The 20,176-nt window shown below is 47.4% G+C and overlaps 1 protein-coding gene across 2 annotated transcripts in view; it reads right to left on the bottom strand.

Moving 5' to 3' along the window:
• Window positions 1-20,176, bottom strand: part of LOC124037724 (A disintegrin and metalloproteinase with thrombospondin motifs 10-like) — a 69,374-nt gene that overhangs the window by 22,498 nt on the left and 26,700 nt on the right. For both annotated transcript variants that reach the window (XM_046352717.1, XM_046352716.1), the window contains exons 9-16: window positions 17,930-18,035; window positions 16,467-16,613; window positions 16,154-16,295; window positions 15,380-15,487; window positions 15,108-15,253; window positions 14,593-14,656; window positions 14,068-14,170; window positions 7,540-7,673 (exon numbers count right to left, since the gene is read on the bottom strand). In XM_046352717.1, coding sequence (XP_046208673.1) covers window positions 7,540-7,673; window positions 14,068-14,170; window positions 14,593-14,656; window positions 15,108-15,253; window positions 15,380-15,487; window positions 16,154-16,295; window positions 16,467-16,613; window positions 17,930-18,035 — 950 coding nt within the window. The remainder of the gene's footprint in view (window positions 1-7,539; window positions 7,674-14,067; window positions 14,171-14,592; window positions 14,657-15,107; window positions 15,254-15,379; window positions 15,488-16,153; window positions 16,296-16,466; window positions 16,614-17,929; window positions 18,036-20,176) is intronic.

Below are 20,176 nucleotides of genomic sequence, written 5' to 3' on the forward strand. Positions count from 1 at the left end.
GATAGGTTGGCTTGGGCGCGTTTGACAGGTAATCTGGCCAAATGTGAGTTTGCTAAGGCAGCGGTCATTTATCTGGGAAAAGTGGTCGGTCAGGGTGCGGTTCACCCAGTGCATGCCAAAGTTGAAGCTATTGAACAGTGTCCGCCTCCCATGACTAAGAAGGAGCTTATGCACTTTCTCGGTATGGTTGGTTATTTTCAAAGCTTCTGTAAGAACTTCTCCTCAGTGGTAGCACCCCTGACCGACTTGCTTAAGGCTCAGGTGAAGTATATTTGGTCAGACAGATGTCAAGCTGCGTTTGAGAATGTAAAGACACTTGTGCTCTTCCCCAGTGCTTGTTGCCCCTTGTTTGAATGATCCGTTCATACTCCATGTAGATTCTAGTAATGTAGGAGTTGGCGCTGTTCTGTTGCAGGCAGATGTCCAAGGGGTGGACCGTCCAATTAGTTACTTCTCTAAGAAGTTTAACTCGTACCAGCTCAATTATTCTGTGTTAGAGAAGGAACCACTTGCGTTTCTTTGAGCTGTCCAACATTTCAAATTGTTTGTTGGTTCAGGTGGCACCTCTCTCACGGTGTACACAGATCATAATCCCCTGATGTTTCTGCGGACCTTGCAGAACCTTAATCAGAGGCTTATGAGGTGGGCGCTGTTTTTGCAGCTGTTCAGTTTGGACATTCGCCATATTAAGGGCAAAGAAAATGTCCTTGCTGATGCTTTGTCCCACGCTCTCATGCCATAGGTCTTTGTTATTGTTTTGGTCCTCTCCTGTCTCCCTCTTGCTTTCCCGACTCTGTCTCTCTTTCTCTACCTCTTAAAATGTTCCTTAGGATCAGGGGTTGCTGAGGTGGGTGAGGGAGGGTTGTTTCTGTTTTGTTTTTGTTTCAGGTTTGTGGTGGAACATCATTCTTAAGGGGGGGGGGGTCATCCCTCCCACTCTATCTGCTGGGATCAGCCTGTTTGGTAGTCTGTTGTTGCAGGAGGCCAGTGGGCAGAGCTGGGAGGATTGTCAGCTGATATGGCACACCTGGGCAGGTTTGGCCTGCAGACTATAAAGGGTGGCCACATCAGCCAACACTCTCTTCCCTGACTGGCAGGCTGGCTTCCACCACCTTTTGGTTTTCTGGTCTGTTTTCACCATACAACACGGTAAACGGTAAACGTGCTGAATTGGTTGAACTCATTGAAAGTTATTCTGCACTGTTGTCTGATACGCCCTCTCGTACTCATCTCATTGAGCATGATGTGGATGTTGGAGATGCTTAGCCAATAAGGCAGCGCTTCTAACGTGTTTCTCCTGACAGGCGCAAGCACTTAGACGCAGAAGTCTTGGTCTGCAGGCTATAAAGGGTAGCCACATCAGCCAACACTCTCTTCCCTGACCTGCAGGCTGGCTTTGTCCATCTTTAGTTTTTTTGGTCTGTTTTCACCAGACAACGCCCTCTCCACTCATCCACACACTGCATACACTACTGATCCTACAGACGTCCACAGCTTATGTTACGTTTTGTATTTATTATTTAGTTTAATAAATGTATTCCTTTTTACGTTTAAGTCATGCATGGCCTCCCTTTGTTGTTCCTGTAATGACTCAGACATCAGTGCAAATGTAATCGAAAATCTAATCAAACACTTCGAGAGCCCATGAGTTCATGTTGCTCAACATTTGTATGGGCTTGAGAAAACAGTATAAAAACAGGAGGATCCCATCAGCTTCCTATAGGCTAGGCCTACTATATTCATTTCTCAACTTCCCAAATATTAAGCACATTGCTTTACAACAGGAGTAGCCTACCTGGCTGGCATGAAAAGTAACTGTGGGAAAAGCGCCCTCCATTTGCTATTAAAGTGCATAGGTAGAAATGTATGTTTTTGACAGGTGCATGATAATGGTCCAATCAAAACTAATTTCACACGTATATTATGTAGTATATGTAAAGACAAGATTAAATTGAGAACAGTCTGATGGGTGACAATATTATCACTTGTGAATGATATATTATCACTTACCATCACTAATGTTATAACTTATTATCACTGATGCCCAGCGAGTGCACTCCAAGGCAAGAATAAGTGCATGCCTTTGTGCTACTTTTTCAAATCATAGTGGTACACATCATATAGCCTAGCCCATAGACCTATATGTTTTGCCAAAGTTTGTATCACAAATAGCCAAATAGCCTACAGAACCTAGTCAAACATATATTCTTAGAAGCCCTTTCAAATCAAATCAAATGTTATTGGTCACATACACATGGTTAGCAGATGTTAATGTGAGTGTAGTGAAATGCTTGTGCTTCTAGTTCCGACCATGCAGTAATAACCAACGAGTAATCTAACCTAACAATTCCAAAACTACTACCTTATACACACAAGTGTAATGGAATGAATAAGAATATGTACATATTTTCACGCCCTGACCTTAGTTATCTTTGTTTTCTTTATTATTTTGGTTAGGTCAGGGTGTGACGAGGGTGGCATGTGTGTTTTCGTCTTGTCTAAGTTTTTTTGTACATCTATGAGGTTTTGGTTTGGCTAGGTATACAATGGGGCAAAAAAGTATTTAGTCAGCCACCAATTGTGCAAGTTCTCTCACTTAAAAAGATGAGAGGCCTGTAATCTTCATCATAGGTACTCATCAACTATGACAGACAAAATGAGGGGAAAAAAATCCAGAAAATTACATTGTAGGATTTTTATGAATTTATTTGCAAATTATGGTGGAAAATAAGTATTTGGTCACCTACAAAGATTTCTGGCTCTCACAGACATGTAACTTCTTCTTTAAGAGGCTCATCTGTCCTCCACTCGTTACCTGTATTCATGGCACCTGTTTGAACTTGTTATCAGTATAAAAGACACCTGTCCACAACCTCAAACAGTCACACTCCAAACTCCACTATGGCCAAGACCAAAGAGCTGTCAAAGGAAACCAGAAACAAAATTGCAGACCTGCACCAGGCTGGGAAGACTGAATCTGCAATAGGTAAGTAGCTTGGTTTGAAGAAATCAACTGTGGGAGCAATTATTAGGAAATGGAAGACATACAAGACCACTCATAATCTCCCTCGATCTGGGGCTCCACGCAAGATCTCACCCCGTGGGGACAAAATGATCACAAGAACAGTGAGCACAAATCCCAGAACCACATGGAGGGACCTTGTGAATGACCTGCAGAGAGCTGGGACCAAAGTAACAAAGCCTACCATCAGTAACACACTACACTATTGTTTTCACTATATATTTTACCTCTTGGGGATGTTATTCGAAAACATAATGTTAACTTTCACTGCTATGCGGATGACACACAGCTGTACATTTCAATGAAACATGGTGAAGCCCCAAAATTGCCCTTGCTAGAAGCATGTGTTTCAGACATAAGGAAGTGGATGGCTGCAAACTTTCTACTTTTAGACTCGTAAAAAACAGAGATGCTTGTTCTAGGTCCCAAGAAACAAAGAGATCTTCTGTTGAATCTGACAATTAATCTTAATGGTTGTACAGTCGTCTCAAATAAAACTGTGAAGGACCTCTGCGTTACTCTGGACCCTGATCTCTCTTTTGAAGAACATATCAAGACCATTTCAAGGACAGCTTTTTTCCATCTACGTAATATTGCAAAAATCAGAAACTTTCTGTCCAAAAATGATGCAGAAAAATTAATCCATGCTTTTGTCACTTCTAGGTTAGACTACTGCAATGCTCTACTTTCCGGCTACCCGGATAAAGCACTAAATAAACTTCAGTTGGTGCTAAATACGGCTGCTAGAATCCTGACTAGAATCAAAAAATTTGATCATATTACTGCAGTGCTAGCCTCTCTACACTGGCTTCCTGTCAAAGCAAGGGCTGATTTCAAGGTTTTACTGCTAACCCACAAAGCATTACATGGGCTTGCTCCTACCTATCTCTCTGATTTGGTCCTGCCATACATACCTACACGTACGCTACGGTCACAAGATGCAGGCCTCCTAATTGTCCCTAGAATTTCTAAGCAAACAGCTGGAACGGTCTGCCTACCCATGTCAGAGACGCAAACTCGGTCTCAACCTTTAAATCTTTACTGAAGACTCATCTCTTCAGTGGGTCATATGATTGAGTGTAGTCTGGCCCAGGAGTGGGAAGGTGAACGGACAGGCTCTGGAGCAACGAACCGCCCTTGCTGTCTCTGCCTGGCCGGTTCCCCTCTTTCCACTGGGATTCTCTGCCTCTAACCCTATTACAGGGGCTGAGTCACTGGCCTAATGGGGCTCTCTCATGCCGTCCCTGGAAGGGGTGCGTCACCTGAGTGGGTTGATTCACTGATGTGTTCATCCTGTCTGGGTTGGCGCCCCCCCTTGGGTTGTGCCATGGTGGAGATCTTTGTGGGCTATACTCAGCCTTGTCTCAGGATGGTAAGTTGGTGGTTGAAGGTGTCCCTCTAGTGGTGTGGGGGCTGTGCTTTGGCAAAGTGGGTGGGGTTATATCCTTCCTGTTTGGCCCTGTCCGGGGGTGTCCTCGGATGGGGCTACAGTGTCTCCTGACCCCTCCTGTCTCAGCCTCCAGTATTTATGCTGCAGTAGTTTGTGTCGGGGGGCTAGGGTCAGTTTGTTATATCTGGAGTACTTCTCCTGTCCTATTCGGTGTCCTGTGTGAATCTAAGTGTGCGTTCTCTAATTCTCTCCTTCTCTCTTTCTCTCTCTCGGAGGACCTGAGCCCTAGGACCATGCCCCTGGACTACCTGACATGATGACTCCTTGCTGTCCCCAGTCCACCTAGCTGTGCTGCTGCTCCAGTTTCAACTGTTCTGCCTTATTATTATTCGACCATGCTGGTCATTTATGAACATTTTAACATCTTGGCCATGTTCTGTTATAATCTCCACCCAGCACAGCCAGAAGAGGACTGGCCACCCCACATATGCTCTCTCTAATTCTCTCTTTCTTTCTCTCTCTCGGAGGACCTGAGCCCTGGGACCATGCCCCAGGACTACCTGACATGATGACTCCTTGCTGTCCCCAGTCCACCTGACCGTGCTGCTACTCCAGTTTCAACTGTTCTGCCTTATTATTATTATACGACCATGCTGGTAATTTATGAACATTTGAACATCTTGGCCATGTTCTGTTATAATCTCCACCCGGCACAGCCAGAAGAGGACTGGCCACCCCACATAGCCTGGTTCCTCTCTAGGTTTCTTCCTAGGTTTTGGCCTTTCTAGGGAGTTTTTCCTAGCCACCGTGCTTCTACACCTGCATTGCTTGCTGTTTGGGGTTTTAGGCTGGGTTTCTGTACAGCACTTTGAGATATCAGCTGATGTACGAAGGGCTATATAAATAAATTTGATTTGATTTGACTACGCCGCCAGGGCCTCAAATCCTGCAGTGCCAGACGTGTCCCCCTGCTTAAGCAAGTACATGTCCAGGCCCGTCTGAATTTTGCTAGAGAGCATTTGGATGATCCAGAAGAAGATTGGGAGAATGTCATATAGTCAGATGAAACCAAAATATAACTTTTTGGTAAAAACTCAACTCGTCGTGTTTGGAGGACAATGAATGCTGAGTTGCATCCAAAGAACACCATACCTACTGTGAAGCAAGGGGTGGAAACATCATGCTTTGGGGCTGTTTTTCTGCAAAGGGACCAGGACGACTGATCCGTGTAAAGGTAAGAATGAATGGGGCCATGTATCGTGAGATTTTGAGTGAAAACCTCCTTCCATCAGCAAGGGCATTGAAGATGAAACATGGCTGGGTCTTTCAGCATGACAATGATCCCAAACACACCGCCCGGGCAATGAAGGAGTGGCTTCGTAAGAAGCATTTCAAGGTCCTGGAGTGGCCTAGCCAGTCTCCAGATCTCAACCCCATAGAAAATCTTTGGAGGGAGTTGAAAGTCCATGTTGCCCAGCAACAGCCCCAAAACATCACTGCTCTAGAGGAGATCTGCATGGAGGAATGGGCCAAAATATCAGCAACAGTGTGTGAAAACCTTGTGAAGACTTACAGAAACGTTTGACCTCTGTCATTGCCAACAAAGGGTATATAACAAAGTATTGAGATAAACTTTTGTTATTGACCAAATACTTATTTTCCACCATAATTTGCAAATAAATTCATTAAAAATCCTACAATGTGATTTTCTGGATTTTTTTTTTCATTTTGTCTGTCATAGTTGAAGTGTACCTATGATGAAAAAAAAAATACAGGCCTCATCTTTTTAAGTTGGAGAACTTGCACAATTGGTGGCTGACTAAATACTTTTTTGCCCCACTGTATATAGGTCTATGGTGGCCTGAATTGGTTCCAATCAGAGGCAGCTGTTTGTCGTTGTCTCTGATTGGGGATCCAATCATCAACCTATTTAGGTTGCCATTTTCTCATGTTGGTTTTGTGGGTTATTGTCTATGTGTAGTTGTATGTCAGCAATCGTTGTTAGATAGCGTCACGTTTGTTTTGTTTTGTGGTTTTCCCTTCATTAAAAGAAGCATGTATGCTTATCACGCTGTGCCTTGGTCTCATCAATATGACGAATGTGACACATATAAATATATGGATGAGCGATGGCCGAACGGCATAGGCAAGTAGATGCAGTAGATGTTATAGAGTACAGCATATACATATGAGATGGGTATGTAAACATTATATAAAGTGGCATTGTTTAAAGTGACTAGTGATACATTTATTACATCCAATTTTTAATTATTAAGTGGCTAGAGATTTGAGTCAGTATGTTGGCAGCAGCCACTCAATGTCACTGATGGCAGTTTAACAGTCGGATGGCTTTGAGATACAGTAGAAGCTGTTTTTCAGTCTCTCGGTCCCAGCTTTGATGCACCTATACTGACCTAGTTTTGATGTCTTCACTATTATTCTTCAATGTAGAAAACAGTAAAAATAAAGAAAAACCCTTGACTGTGTAGCTGACTTCACTTTATTGAAGAAAAATGTACTTATTATGACTGAGAAGTGGTTGTCCCACCTAGCTATCTTAGGTTGAACGCACTTCACTGTAAGTCGCTCTGGATCAGAGAGTGACAAACATTTCAATGTAAATTTATCAGCCAAAACATGACAACAAAAAAAAGTAGATAATGTAAAACGTGGTCTAAGCTACAACATATGCGAACATTATTAGATAATTACACATTAGACAATTGAAGATAAAAGGTAAAAAAAAAAAATAACCAAATTTGTATTAAATAACTTATTTCCAGCAATTATAAAATAGTTTGACAACCATCTCTGTAAGCTTTAAAATTCTATCAATCAACCGTTTATCTTTTCCAGTGATGAAGGCAAGGATGGTGGGGTATGCAAAATGTCTTTGACCACCATTATCTCCTGATTGTTTTGGCATTCAGGTATGAAAGGTCACTTTCTGAGCACTTCTACAATGGGCAAATATGTACGGAAGGTTTCGTTCAAATTCGTTCAAAAGGGGTGCTGTCAAAAAGTGATTGAATTCAAATGGATTTACCATTCAGCGAGACTAGTAGAAGGATGGGAGGGAGGAAAAGAGGGAGATAAATGAGGGCTAGAAAGGACAGAACAGTCTCACCTTGCACTCTCCGTTCACACAGACATCCAGAGAGTCGTCCCGACATGGCGTCCCGTCCACCACAGCCGGAGCACGCTCTGTGTAGAAGTTATATCCCTCCGCCAGGCAGTTCAGAGAGCAGAACTTCACTCCACCTGGTCAACAGAGAAGAGGAACATGAAACAAATCAACACAGGCAAACAGTAACAGATCCGTCATTCAATTTAGATTTCTGAGGTAAGCCCAAGTGGGACTTGAACCCGCAACCTTACGTCTGTCAGTCCAATATCTAAGCCATTACAAAAAGATCTTGACAGTAGCCCATGTGTTTTGGCAAGGACTTGACAATACCATAATAAATAAGTCAGAGGTTATTAAGAGCTGTACTGTTCATTAGGTGTCATGGAAATACTCTTGGTAAACAACACAATCTATCTTTTTAATCTGGCTGAAGGCCTCCTGAGTGGCTCAGTGGTCTAAGGCACAGCATTGCAGTGCTAGAGACATTACTACAGACCCGGGTTCATTCCCGGGCTGCGCCGGGACGGTGCACAATTGGCCAGGCATCGTCCGGGTTAGGGGAGGGTGGGGCTTTACTTGGCTCATCGCGCTCTAGCGACTTCTTGTGGCAGGCTGAGTGCCTGCAGGCTGACCCCGGTTGCCAACTGGCTGGCGTTTCCTCTGACACATAGGTGCTGGCGGGTGTTAAGGAACACGGTTAGGCAGGTCATGTTTCGGGGGACTCATGACTCTACCTTCGCCTCTCCCGAGCCAGTTGGGGAGTTGCAGTGATGAGACAAGAATTAAATTGGAGAGAAAAAGGAGGGTAAATCAAAAAGCTAGCTTGCGTTGACCAGAGAACCAGCTGTGGAGGTCCCCTATAGAATCTCATCTGCAGCAGCCAGCAGAGAACACACCGAACTCAGCCATTTATATAGTACATACACTGTTTTCCACATTTCTTTGCTCAAACACGTATGCTGCTCTGCTGCCGTGTCGTGTTAGCAACATTAACGCCAACACAATAACAAATTGCTTTTTTAGCACTTCCAGACCTGATACCTCCTTTCGGGTGAAGCACAATACAATGAATCCAGCCGTTCACCTTCATTACTGAGAAACCCCGCAGGCTGCTCTAATGTGTCTGATGGCCACGCATGGTATTTTAATGAGCTTTTGGGTTTTTATGTTCGATGCAGTTAATTTGTTCTCCCACAGCTGTAAGGACTCGGGTGCCAAAAGCAGAGGGGGAGGTAGAAGGGGTCTAGAGGGAGGAGAGCACAGTTTGGATTGCTAACATCAAGAGAACAAGCAGCTGAATGTGATTAAGTCCCCCCCCCCCCCACACTCACCCACAACCACACAAAAGCTCACAACAAAAAAACAGAGGGAGCTAACAGAAATAGTGCATCTCTCAGCAGATTCCCTGTGAAAGAGGAATGTGGTCATCATGCAGACTAGCACAAAAACTGACAGGGAGAGAGAGGAAAGAGAGGGAGAGAGGAAAGAGAGAGAGAGGGGGGGACTGGGGGCGGGGTTATTTGTGCACTGACAGGGAGGAGAGAGAGGAAAGAGAGGGAGAGAGAGGAAAGAGAGAGAGAGGGGGGGGACTGGGGGCGGGGTTATTTGTGCACTGACAGGGAGAGAGGAGAGAGAGGAAAGAGAGGGAGAGAGGAAAGAGAGAGGGGGGGACTGGGGGCGGGGTTATTTGTGCACTGACAGGGAGAGAGGAGAGAGAGGAAAGAGAGGGAGAGAGGAAAGAGAGGGGGGGGGGGACTGGGGGCGGGGTTATTTGTGCATTGACAGGTGCTCTCATTTCTGCCACTTTACTGAGCATGCCAGCGACCACACTGAGCTATCTTACTGGCTGACAAGGCCAATCAATGTCTCAGCACGGAAACACACCAGCACACCTGCTCCCACATACACACACATCCACACAACAGAACCACACACATGGTCTCACTTTTACTCACCATCACCACCCTTTGGTCAGCATTATAACCTGGCCAGGCTCTGGTCATGTGAGAGCAGGAATAAAGTGCTAATCATGCCCTAAACAACTGGCAGTCACAACCAGGACCAGGAAGCAGACTTTCCATCAAGTCTCCCAGGAAGCCTCTCTCAGCCAGGGTGTCTTAGCCCACCACGACCCCCCCACAACCCCCCTGCAGACTGGGTGAGCAGCCGTGCACTAACATATCAGTTTATGGGCCTTAACAAGTAATCTAATACTGCCACGGCTATGCACTAGCCAAATATACCCATTTCAAGCTAGTTCCACTGTTTGAATAGCTCACTTTGGGCTCTGTTTGTGCTGGCACTGTAGATACAGGTACACTATTTGCTGCCTGCGAGGCTAGCAGACGATAAAGTGGTGGGATGATGGAAAACTCTAACTCCCATGGTGCTGTGCTTTGGCATGCTTGCTTCCAGTCTGAAGGGAAACAGGTTTGGATGCTGGATGGATGGACGGATGAATGGAGGCTGGCTGACTGACTGACTTGGGGGGCCTGCTGGAGGAAGGCTGCCTGCGAAGGTTGTTGGACTGAGTGCAACAATGTGAATGGCTCAGGCCTCTCAAAAAACAAATATGACTGCTAAAACGCTGCACGCTTTATTTAATGAACTGTCCTTGGCTGCCTGAGTCAAGCCCGACGGCTTGCTAGAGGTGTCTGAGTACAGGACAGAGAGAAGGAGAGAGGAAATGAGAAAGAGAGGGGGAAGAAAGCAGGATAGAGATGGAGAAAGAAAGAGGAATTTGGAGTGAGTGAGTGAGTGAGTGAGTGAGTGAGTGAGTGAGTGAGTGAGTGAGTGAGTGAGTGAGTGAGTGAGTGAGTGAGTGAGTGAGGGGAGAGAAGGGGGCTGGGATGTGGGATCTGGCCCTAACGCAGGGCAAACCATGGCACAGCTAGTATTTTAACAGTTGCAAGGGATTTCCATTGTAAAATCAGCTGACTTGATGAAAGAAGCACTTGTTGCCTGGAGTTGGAGAGGGCCTCTCTGTCAGCCATTATGTTATTGGACTGGTAGATTAAAGGCAGTTATGTCGTCGAAAGTATTTATCTTTTGCGTCCAGCGCAGCGCTCATCAAGCACAGGAATTCCAGCTGGGGATAGACTTTCCAGAACAAGCATATGGGAGCCAGACAGTAAACTTTCTTCAGCTTTCCCCTCTTCTCCTCTCTTCCCTTTCTGGGCCCACTGTCTGGCAGTACTCTGCTGCTCAGCTCCCTCTATCTACTGCTACTCAGCTCCTTTCATCTGCTGCTGCTCAGCTCCCTCTATCTACTGCTACTCAGCTCCCTCCATCTACTGCTGCTCAGCTCCCTCTATCTACTGCTGCTCAGCTCCCTCCATCTACTGCTGCTCAGCTCCCTCCATCTACTGCTGCTCAGCTCCCTCCATCTACTGCTGCTCAGCTCCCTCTATCTGCTGCTGCTCAGCTCCCTCCAACTACTGCTACTCAGCTCCCTCTATCTACTGCTGCTCAGCTCCCTCTATCTGCTGCTGCTCAGCTCCCTCTATCTACTGCTGCTCAGCTCCCTCTATCTACTGCTGCTCAGCTCCCTCTATCTACTGCTGCTCAGCTCCCTCTATCTGCTGCTGCTCAGCTCCCTCTATCTACTGCTGCTCAGCTCCCTCTATCTACTGCTGCTCAGCTCCCTCCATCTGCTGCTGCTCAGCTCCCTCTATCTACTGCTGCTCAGCTCCCTCCATCTGGTGCTGCTCAGCCCCCTCCATCTGCTGCTGCTCAGCTCCCTCTATCTACTGCTGCTCAGCTCCCTCTATCTACTGCTGCTCAGCTCCCTCTATCTACTGCTGCTCAGCTCCCTCTATCTACTGCTGCTCAGCTCCCTCTATCTACTGCTGCTCAGCTCCCTCTATCTACTGCTGCTCAGCTCCCTCTATCTACTACTGCTCAGCTCCCTCTATCTACTGCTGCTCAGCTCCCTCCATCTGCTGCTGCTCAGCTCCCTCCATCTACTGCTGCTCAGCTCCCTCTATCTGCTGCTGCTCAGCTCCCTCCAACTACTGCTACTCAGCTCCCTCTATCTACTGCTGCTCAGCTCCCTCTATCTGCTGCTGCTCAGCTCCCTCTATCTACTGCTGCTCAGCTCCCTCTATCTACTGCTGCTCAGCTCCCTCTATCTACTGCTGCTCAGCTCCCTCTATCTGCTGCTGCTCAGCTCCCTCTATCTACTGCTGCTCAGCTCCCTCTATCTACTGCTGCTCAGCTCCCTCCATCTGCTGCTGCTCAGCTCCCTCTATCTACTGCTGCTCAGCTCCCTCCATCTGGTGCTGCTCAGCTCCCTCCATCTGCTGCTGCTCAGCTCCCTCTATCTACTGCTGCTCAGCTCCCTCTATCTACTGCTGCTCAGCTCCCTCTATCTACTGCTGCTCAGCTCCCTCTATCTACTGCTGCTCAGCTCCCTCTATCTACTGCTGCTCAGCTCCCTCCATCTACTGCTGCTCAGCTCCCTCTATCTACTGCTGCTCAGCTCCCTCTATCTACTGCTGCTCAGCTCCCTCTATCTACTGCTGCTCAGCTCCCTCTATCTGCTGCTGCTCAGCTCCCTCCATCTACTGCTGCTCAGCTCCCTCCATCTACTGCTGCTCAGCTCCCTCCATCTACTGCTGCTCAGCTCCCTCTATCTACTGCTGCTCAGCTCCCTCTATCTACTGCTGCTCAGCTCCCTCTATCTACTGCTGCTCAGCTCCCTCTATCTACTGCTGCTCAGCTCCCTCCATCTACTGCTGCTCAGCTCCCTCCATCTACTGCTGCTCAGCTCCCTCTATCTACTGCTGCTCAGCTCCCTCTATCTACTGCTGCTCAGCTCCCTCCATCTACTGCTGCTCAGCTCCCTCTATCTACTGCTGCTCAGCTCCCTCTATCTACTGCTGCTCAGCTCCCTCTATCTACTGCTGCTCAGCTCCCTCCATCTACTGCTGCTCAGCTCCCTCTATCTACTGCTGCTCAGCTCCCTCCATCTACTGCTGCTCAGCTCCCTCTATCTACTGCTGCTCAGCTCCTCTATCTACTGCTGCTCAGCTCCCTCCATCTACTGCTGCTCAGCTCTCTCTATCTACTGCTGCTCAGCTCCCTCTAACTACTGCTGCTCAGCTCCCTCCATCTACTGCTGCTCAGCTCCCTCTATCTACTGCTGCTCAGCTCCCTCTATCTACTGCTGCTCAGCTCCCTCTATCTACTGCTGCTCAGCTCCCTCTATCTACTGCTGCTCAGCTCCCTCTATCTACTGCTGCTCAGCTCCCTCCATCTACTGCTGCTCAGCTCCCTCTATCTACTGCTGCTCAGCTCCCTCCATCTACTGCTGCTCAGCTCCCTCCATCTACTGCTGCTCAGCTCCCTCTATCTGCTGCTGCTCAGCTCCCTCTATCTACTGCTGCTCAGCTCCCTCCATCTACTGCTGCTCAGCTCCCTCCATCTACTGCTGCTCAGCTCCCTCTATCTACTGCTGCTCAGCTCCCTCTATCTACTGCTGCTCAGCTCCCTCTATCTACTGCTGCTCAGCTCCCTCTATCTACTGCTGCTCAGCTCCCTCTATCTACTGCTGCTCAGCTCCCTCCATCTACTGCTGCTCAGCTCCCTCCATCTACTGCTGCTCAGCTCCCTCTATCTACTGCTGCTCAGCTCCCTCTATCTACTGCTGCTCAGCTCCCTCCATCTACTGCTGCTCAGCTCCCTCTATCTACTGCTGCTCAGCTCCCTCTATCTACTGCTGCTCAGCTCCCTCTATCTACTGCTGCTCAGCTCCCTCCATCTACTGCTGCTCAGCTCCCTCTATCTACTGCTGCTCAGCTCCCTCCATCTACTGCTGCTCAGCTCCCTCTATCTACTGCTGCTCAGCTCCCTCTATCTACTGCTGCTCAGCTCCCTCCATCTACTGCTGCTCAGCTCCCTCTATCTACTGCTGCTCAGCTCCCTCTAACTACTGCTGCTCAGCTCCCTCCATCTACTGCTGCTCAGCTCCTCTATCTACTGCTGCTCAGCTCCCTCTATCTACTGCTGCTCAGCTCCCTCTATCTACTGCTGCTCAGCTCCCTCTATCTACTGCTGCTCAGCTCCCTCTATCTACTGCTGCTCAGCTCCCTCCATCTACTGCTGCTCAGCTCCCTCTATCTACTGCTGCTCAGCTCCCTCCCTCTACTGCTGCTCAGCTCCCTCCATCTACTGCTGCTCAGCTCCCTCTATCTACTGCTGCTCAGCTCCCTCTATCTACTGCTGCTCAGCTCCCTCTATCTACTGCTGCTCAGCTCCCTCTATCTACTGCTGCTCAGCTCCCTCCATCTGCTGCTGCTCAGCTCCCTCCATCTACTGCTGCTCAGCTCCCTCCATCTGCTGCTGCTCAGCTTCCGCATCTGCTGCTGCTCTGTTCTCTCTCTGGAAGCTCCAGGTGTGTCTGCTCTAATATCAGCTCTCTCCATATCTACAGACGCTTTCAGCCTGCAATGACCACCGAGCAGACACCTCTGTAATGATGTAACACAGCCTGCTGTGGAGGGGGGTACACACACATACTGTACCCACCTCCCCTGTAGGGTTTCCAGGTGTAGAATTTCCCCCGGAAAGTAACGTTGTCGAAGTCGGAGCACTGAATCTCCCGGAAATCCTGAGAGCCTGCAGGGCACTCCTAAAACAGACACACACAGAGTGGCACAGAACAGCTGTATGTCAGTCAGATCTCAGACCCCCACTGTATCCCTCCCTTGTCTCTCTCGCTGCAGTCATTTACAGTAATACTCACAGTAGCCTCTACACACACACACACACACACACACACACACACACACACACACACACACACACACACACACACACACACACACACACACACACACACACACACACACACACACACACACACACACACACACACACACACACACACACACACACACACAGTGAGGGCTTTAGTTCGGGGCTGGGCAGGCTGCGGTTAATTAGGTCAGTCTGAGAGCTGTAGATCTGAGTTGGGCCTGGCCAGGATGAGTATGTGATGGAACTGTAGGCCTTTCAGAGAGAGCTGCTGCTTCGCTCTGCTCCACCACTCACATCAATATTGCACGATCTGAAGCGCTTCCTCTCTCCCAGACAATACTTTCCACCAATGGTTGGCCTGGAACCAGAAAAGCAGAGGCGAAACACATCTGAGTGCAATTTAACAAAAACTCCCCAATGACACTGGCATCTATTCTCCTCCCGCCTGGCTGGCCGGGCTCTACCACCCTGTTTCAATCTCAAACAGTCTGTCTTTTTATTAGTTAGCTATCCAAGCCAATCAAACTCCTCAGTAGAAACACCAGAGAGAAGTCAGTTTGCCACTATCTGTGTTAAAACTTTATTACGGCTGTCATTGTCGTACGTGGGTGATTATAGTGGGGTGTTAAAATGATTGGTGGTAGACTGATGTCTCTCATCCTCAACAAACAGTTGTGCTTGGAAGTTAGGAAGAGCCAGTCAGATACAATCCTATGACTTTACAGTCGTACAGTGGCTGGGAATCCAATGGCAAATCCCTATAGACAGAGTTGAGATCCACATCACCCTCCATTTGCAGCACCACTCACCTTGGGCTGTCACAATGGCGGATGGAAGAGGACACTCCTCCCCCACAGGTACGGCTGCACTCTTCCCAGGGAGTCCAGAGACCCCAGCCGCCGTCCACCCCCTCTGGCCTCGTCCCGTAAACCACACACACTCTCTTATAGCACCACTAAAGTACACACACAGGGGAGGGACAAGCTGTGAAACTATTGAAATGGTTTTTTTTTCTTTCAAATTAACATTTGCACACCAAACACCCCCATTTCTGCTAGTAATGGAACATCCCAGTGCTTACCCCTTTCTCTATGGTATTGGTTTGACAGATGGTTCCTTCGGCGGCGGGTATGCTGCTGGTGATGCAGCGGTTGCTCTTGCTCATGCACCACAGCTCACTGCAGACTTCCTGCAGGCACAGAGAGAGCTGTTAGAGTGCGTCCATTTCAGCTCATATAGAGACAACAGGCCCTGAGGAGCCCAGCCAGGAGGGCCCACTGACAAGGAGCAGACGGAGCAACTACCTCTGGTCTCTGTGGTCTTAATGTATTTAAGACTTATGGCGGGGTACTTTATTGTATACATATGCTCTGACTACATAGTATCAATGATAATGACACTATAAAGTGCTATTTTGTTCCAGATGTCCGCTCACTCAGCTGTCGGGCCAATAAAATAGACTGTCTAATAAAAGACAGGTAGCACAAGACTTCTTCAGAAATTCTTAACACATGGGGACAAAATCCAGTGGGACTGGATAACAAAAAGGGGGGAAAACTCTTGCCGGGAGACAAATAAATATCAGTCCAAATCCAGGGGCTACTCTGTCTGCCATCATGCTGCCCTGGTCAAGGTGGGCAGAGAGCCAAAGATATGCCAGAGGACAATCTGCACGTGGTACTAATGGATCAGACGGTTGATTGGAGCACGGCGCTTGCAGCACCAGAGTTGGGAGTTTAATTCCTACACGGGCCACACATTCAGTACTGAATGTATCTGCCTGGTAAAAATGACCATACAGCCTTATCAAGCGAGTTCGAGGAGGAGGAAGAAGATGAGGAAGGTGATTAGGTACCCCATATTTACACTGCCGAGACTTCACTCCATATTGGAAGCGGCACTGCTCATCTGCATCGTAGGCCTGGCCGGGGGCCGTAGTGGGGTACAAAAAATCCTGCTTGGGGGGGACGTTGTTGAGGCAGGAACCCATGCCTGAGCTACAGGGATACAAACAGGAGAAGACATTGAAAAAGAGGTCCCAACACAACAGAGATGGACGTCACCTCACTTGGAATTCACCCAGTTAATCTACCCCACAATAAACTCATGATCAACTTTATAACTCCTTATGCTTCCACTTTGTTGTACTGTATGTGCTGTAGACTCACTCCAGGAAGTTGGTGATGTAGTCTCGGCTGCAGGCGGACCAGACGAAAGGGTTGGTCTTCATGGTGATGTGTGCAGCCATCAGCTTGGCTGTCTCCTGACTACGGGAGCCACAGCCGTTGCCAACTCCGTCATGGTTCATCCCAAACCTGCAGGGAGAGAGAGGTACTGTGTTGATATATCACCTAGTTAACTGAGTATGTGTGAAATATTGGGGTATTGGTATCGGGCAAAAGGCATGTTCTTTACTCATATATCATCTCTGTTAAACTCATATTAACACCATGAGCTCTGTCTCTGAGGTCTGTGCAGATTTAACAGACAGCAAAGTATCTCTGTGCGTTCACACACACATACACACACACACACATACACACACACACACACACACACACACACACACACACACACACACACACACACACACACACACACACACACACACACACACACACACACACACACACACACACACACACACACACACACACACACACACACACACACACACACACACACACACACACACACAGTTAAAGACTAGGCCCACCGTCTAGACAGCCCCAGGGTATAAGCACCCCATCCAGTTCAAAGGTACCTGGACTAGCCATTAGGGGGGAGCACCAATGGGTTTGCCACCTGTGAAAATACCTCTGAGGCCTGTGTGCGCACGTAGGTAAATGGCACACTCAATTACTTAGCAGAAATTGTGGATTTTCAAAAATGATACAAAGTAATGGCTTTCGAAAGGAAAACATCAGAATCCTCTTTCATGGCAGGGAATGAAGAGGCTTGGAAATGTCCGGTGGAGCATACACCTAGATAAATATGTATGCATGAGTAAGTGAGGCAGATCGGCTGGTATGCCAGGCCAGCAAGTAAAACAAAATGTCTTGGAGGGAAGGTACAAAAGAAATGCCGACTGCCAGGCACTGTGGTAGGCCCAGAATGAAATACTGTACCGGCCACACTCGTAACTTGTTCCACTTCTTATAAATAGCACATGACTGAAAGAAAATATAAAGTTATTAACACGTTCTCAATTGATGGAAATTACTCATGGAGGTAGTTACGTAACTTCTCCCTCTGGTACGGCTCTAATCTAACAGCAATCTCGCTAGTAGGTTGGGCTTTGGATAAGTTTAGCTCAGGTCAGCCCAGCCCAGGGGTGCTTGGGTAAGGGCAGGGGGCATGGGGGTGTAAGGGAAGAAAGGCAGGACCAGAAGCCAGGTACAGGGGCAGGGTCTCCTGTGTGGGGTCACAGGTAACACCAGTGAAAGAGTGGTCTGTTGAAACGGCGCAGGTCCATAAAGCAGAAACAGAGCCTAATGCCAAAGGGTGTGTGTGTCAAAGGTGTGTTTATGATGACTGCAACGAAGGCTAGAACTGGGGCTCTGATGATTTTCCTGGTCAGGTCCCGTGGTCAGTAAAAGGGTAATATAGGTGATGTGGGCAAGCTCCTTACGTGTGTCCTATTTCATGGGCGATGGTGAAGGCTGTGGCCAGGCCAATGTCCTCGTTGATGCTGCAGCTCCTCTCTGGCTCACACATCCCTCCCACTGGTGCTAGACCTGGAACAGAGAGACACACAATACTGTCACTAACATAGCCATACATGTCCATTCACATTCATACATACAGAGATTATGCAAATGTCAAAAAACATACAGTTACATGCTAACGCATAACATACACAGGTAACTGACAAAATAAAGGAAACAACATAAAGTGTCTTACACTATATATACAAAAGCATGTGGACCCCCCTTCAAATGGGTGGATTTGGCTATTTCAGCCACACCCGTTGTTGGCAGGTGTATAACATCGAGCACACCGCCATGCAATCTCCATAGACAAACATTGACAGTAGAATGGCCTTATTGAAGAGCTCAGTGACTCTCAATGTGGCAACGTCATAGGATGCCACCTTTCCAACAAGTCAGTTCGTCAAATTTCTGCCCTGCTCGAGCTGCCCAGTCAACTGTAAGTGCTGTTATTGTGAAGTGGCGAAGTGGTAGGCCACACAAGCTCACAGAACGGAACCGCCAAGTGCTGAAGCGAATAATGCTTAACCTCTTGAACCTCTGGGGGCAGTATTTCATTTTTGGATTAAAAACATTCCCGTTTTAAACAAGATATTTTGTCACGAAAAGATGCTCGACTATGCATATAATTGACAGCTTTGGAAAGAAAACACTCTGACGTTTCCAAAACTGCAAAGATATTGTCTGTGAGTGCCACAGAACTAATGCTACAGGCGAAACCAAGATTAAATTTCATACAGGAAGTGAGCCAGATTTTTGAGGCGCTGTGTTCCAATGTCTCCTCATATGGCTGTGAATGCGCAAGGAATGAGCCTACACTTTCTGTCGTTTCCCCAAGGTGTTTGCAGCATTGTGACGTATTTGTAGGCATATCATTGGAAAATTGACCATAAGAGACTACATTTACCAGGTGTCCGCTCGGTGTTCTCCGTCGAAACTTGCGTAATCTCCAGGTGCGTGCATTTTTCAATTTTGAACAGAGGAGAAACCAAACTGCCACGAGTAACTTATCATCGAATAGATATGTGAAAAACACCTTGAGGATTGATTCTAAACAACGTTTGCCATGTTTCTGTCGATATTATGGAGTTAATTTGGAAAAAAGTTAATGACTGAATTTTCGTTTTTTTTTTTTAGCCAAACGTGATGAACAAAACGGAGCGATTTCTCCTGCACAAATCATCTTTTTGGAAAAACTGAACATTTGCTATCTAACTGAGAGTCTCCTCATTGAAAACATCCGAAGTTCTTCAAAGGTAAATGATTTTATTTGAATGCTTTTCTTGTTTTTGTGAAAATGTTTGTGTAGCTATGGTTGAAAAGCATTTTTTGAAAATCTGAGATGACAGTGTTGTTAACAAAAGGCTAAGCTTGTGAGCCAATATATATATTTCATTTCATTTGCGATTTTCATGAATAGTTAACGTTGCGTTATGGTAATGAGCTTGAGGCTATAATTACGCTCCCGGATATGGGATTGCTCGTCGCAACAGGTTAAAAATAGTTTGTCCTCGGTTGCAACACTCACTACCGAGTTCCAAACTGCCTCTGGAAACGACGTCAGCACGAGAACTGTTCGTCGGGAGCTTCATGAAATGGATTTCCATGGCCGAGCAGCCACACAAAAGCCTAAGATCACCATGCACAATGCCAAGCGTCGGCTGGAGTGGTGTAAAGCTCGCCGCCATTGGACTCTGGAGCAGTGGAAACGCGATCTCTGGATTGATGAATCACACTTCACCATCTGGCGGATGCCAGGAGTACGCTACCTACCCGACCTCGAGATCGGTGTGGAAGAACTTGACTGGCCTGCACAGAGCCCTGACCTCAACCCCATTGAACAACTTTGGGATGAATTGGAACACCGACTGCAAGCCAGGCCTAATCGCCCAACATCAGTGCCCGACCTAACTAATTCTCGTGGCTGAATGGAAGCAAGTCCCCGCAGTAATGTTCCAACATCTAGTGGAAAGCCTTCCCAGAAGAGTGGAGGCTGGTATAGCAGCAAAGGGGGGGATCAACTCCATATTAATGCCCAGGATTTTGGAATGAGATGTTCAAAGAGCAGGTGTCCAGATACAATCATGTAGTGTAATAGGGCATTGTGCCACCAGAACAACTTCAATGTGCCTTGGCATTCTACGAGTGTCTGGAACTCTATTGGAGGG

This window comes from Oncorhynchus gorbuscha, linkage group LG06 (assembly GCF_021184085.1).
Source record: "Oncorhynchus gorbuscha isolate QuinsamMale2020 ecotype Even-year linkage group LG06, OgorEven_v1.0, whole genome shotgun sequence".
Classification (NCBI taxonomy): Eukaryota; Metazoa; Chordata; class Actinopteri; order Salmoniformes; family Salmonidae; genus Oncorhynchus; species Oncorhynchus gorbuscha.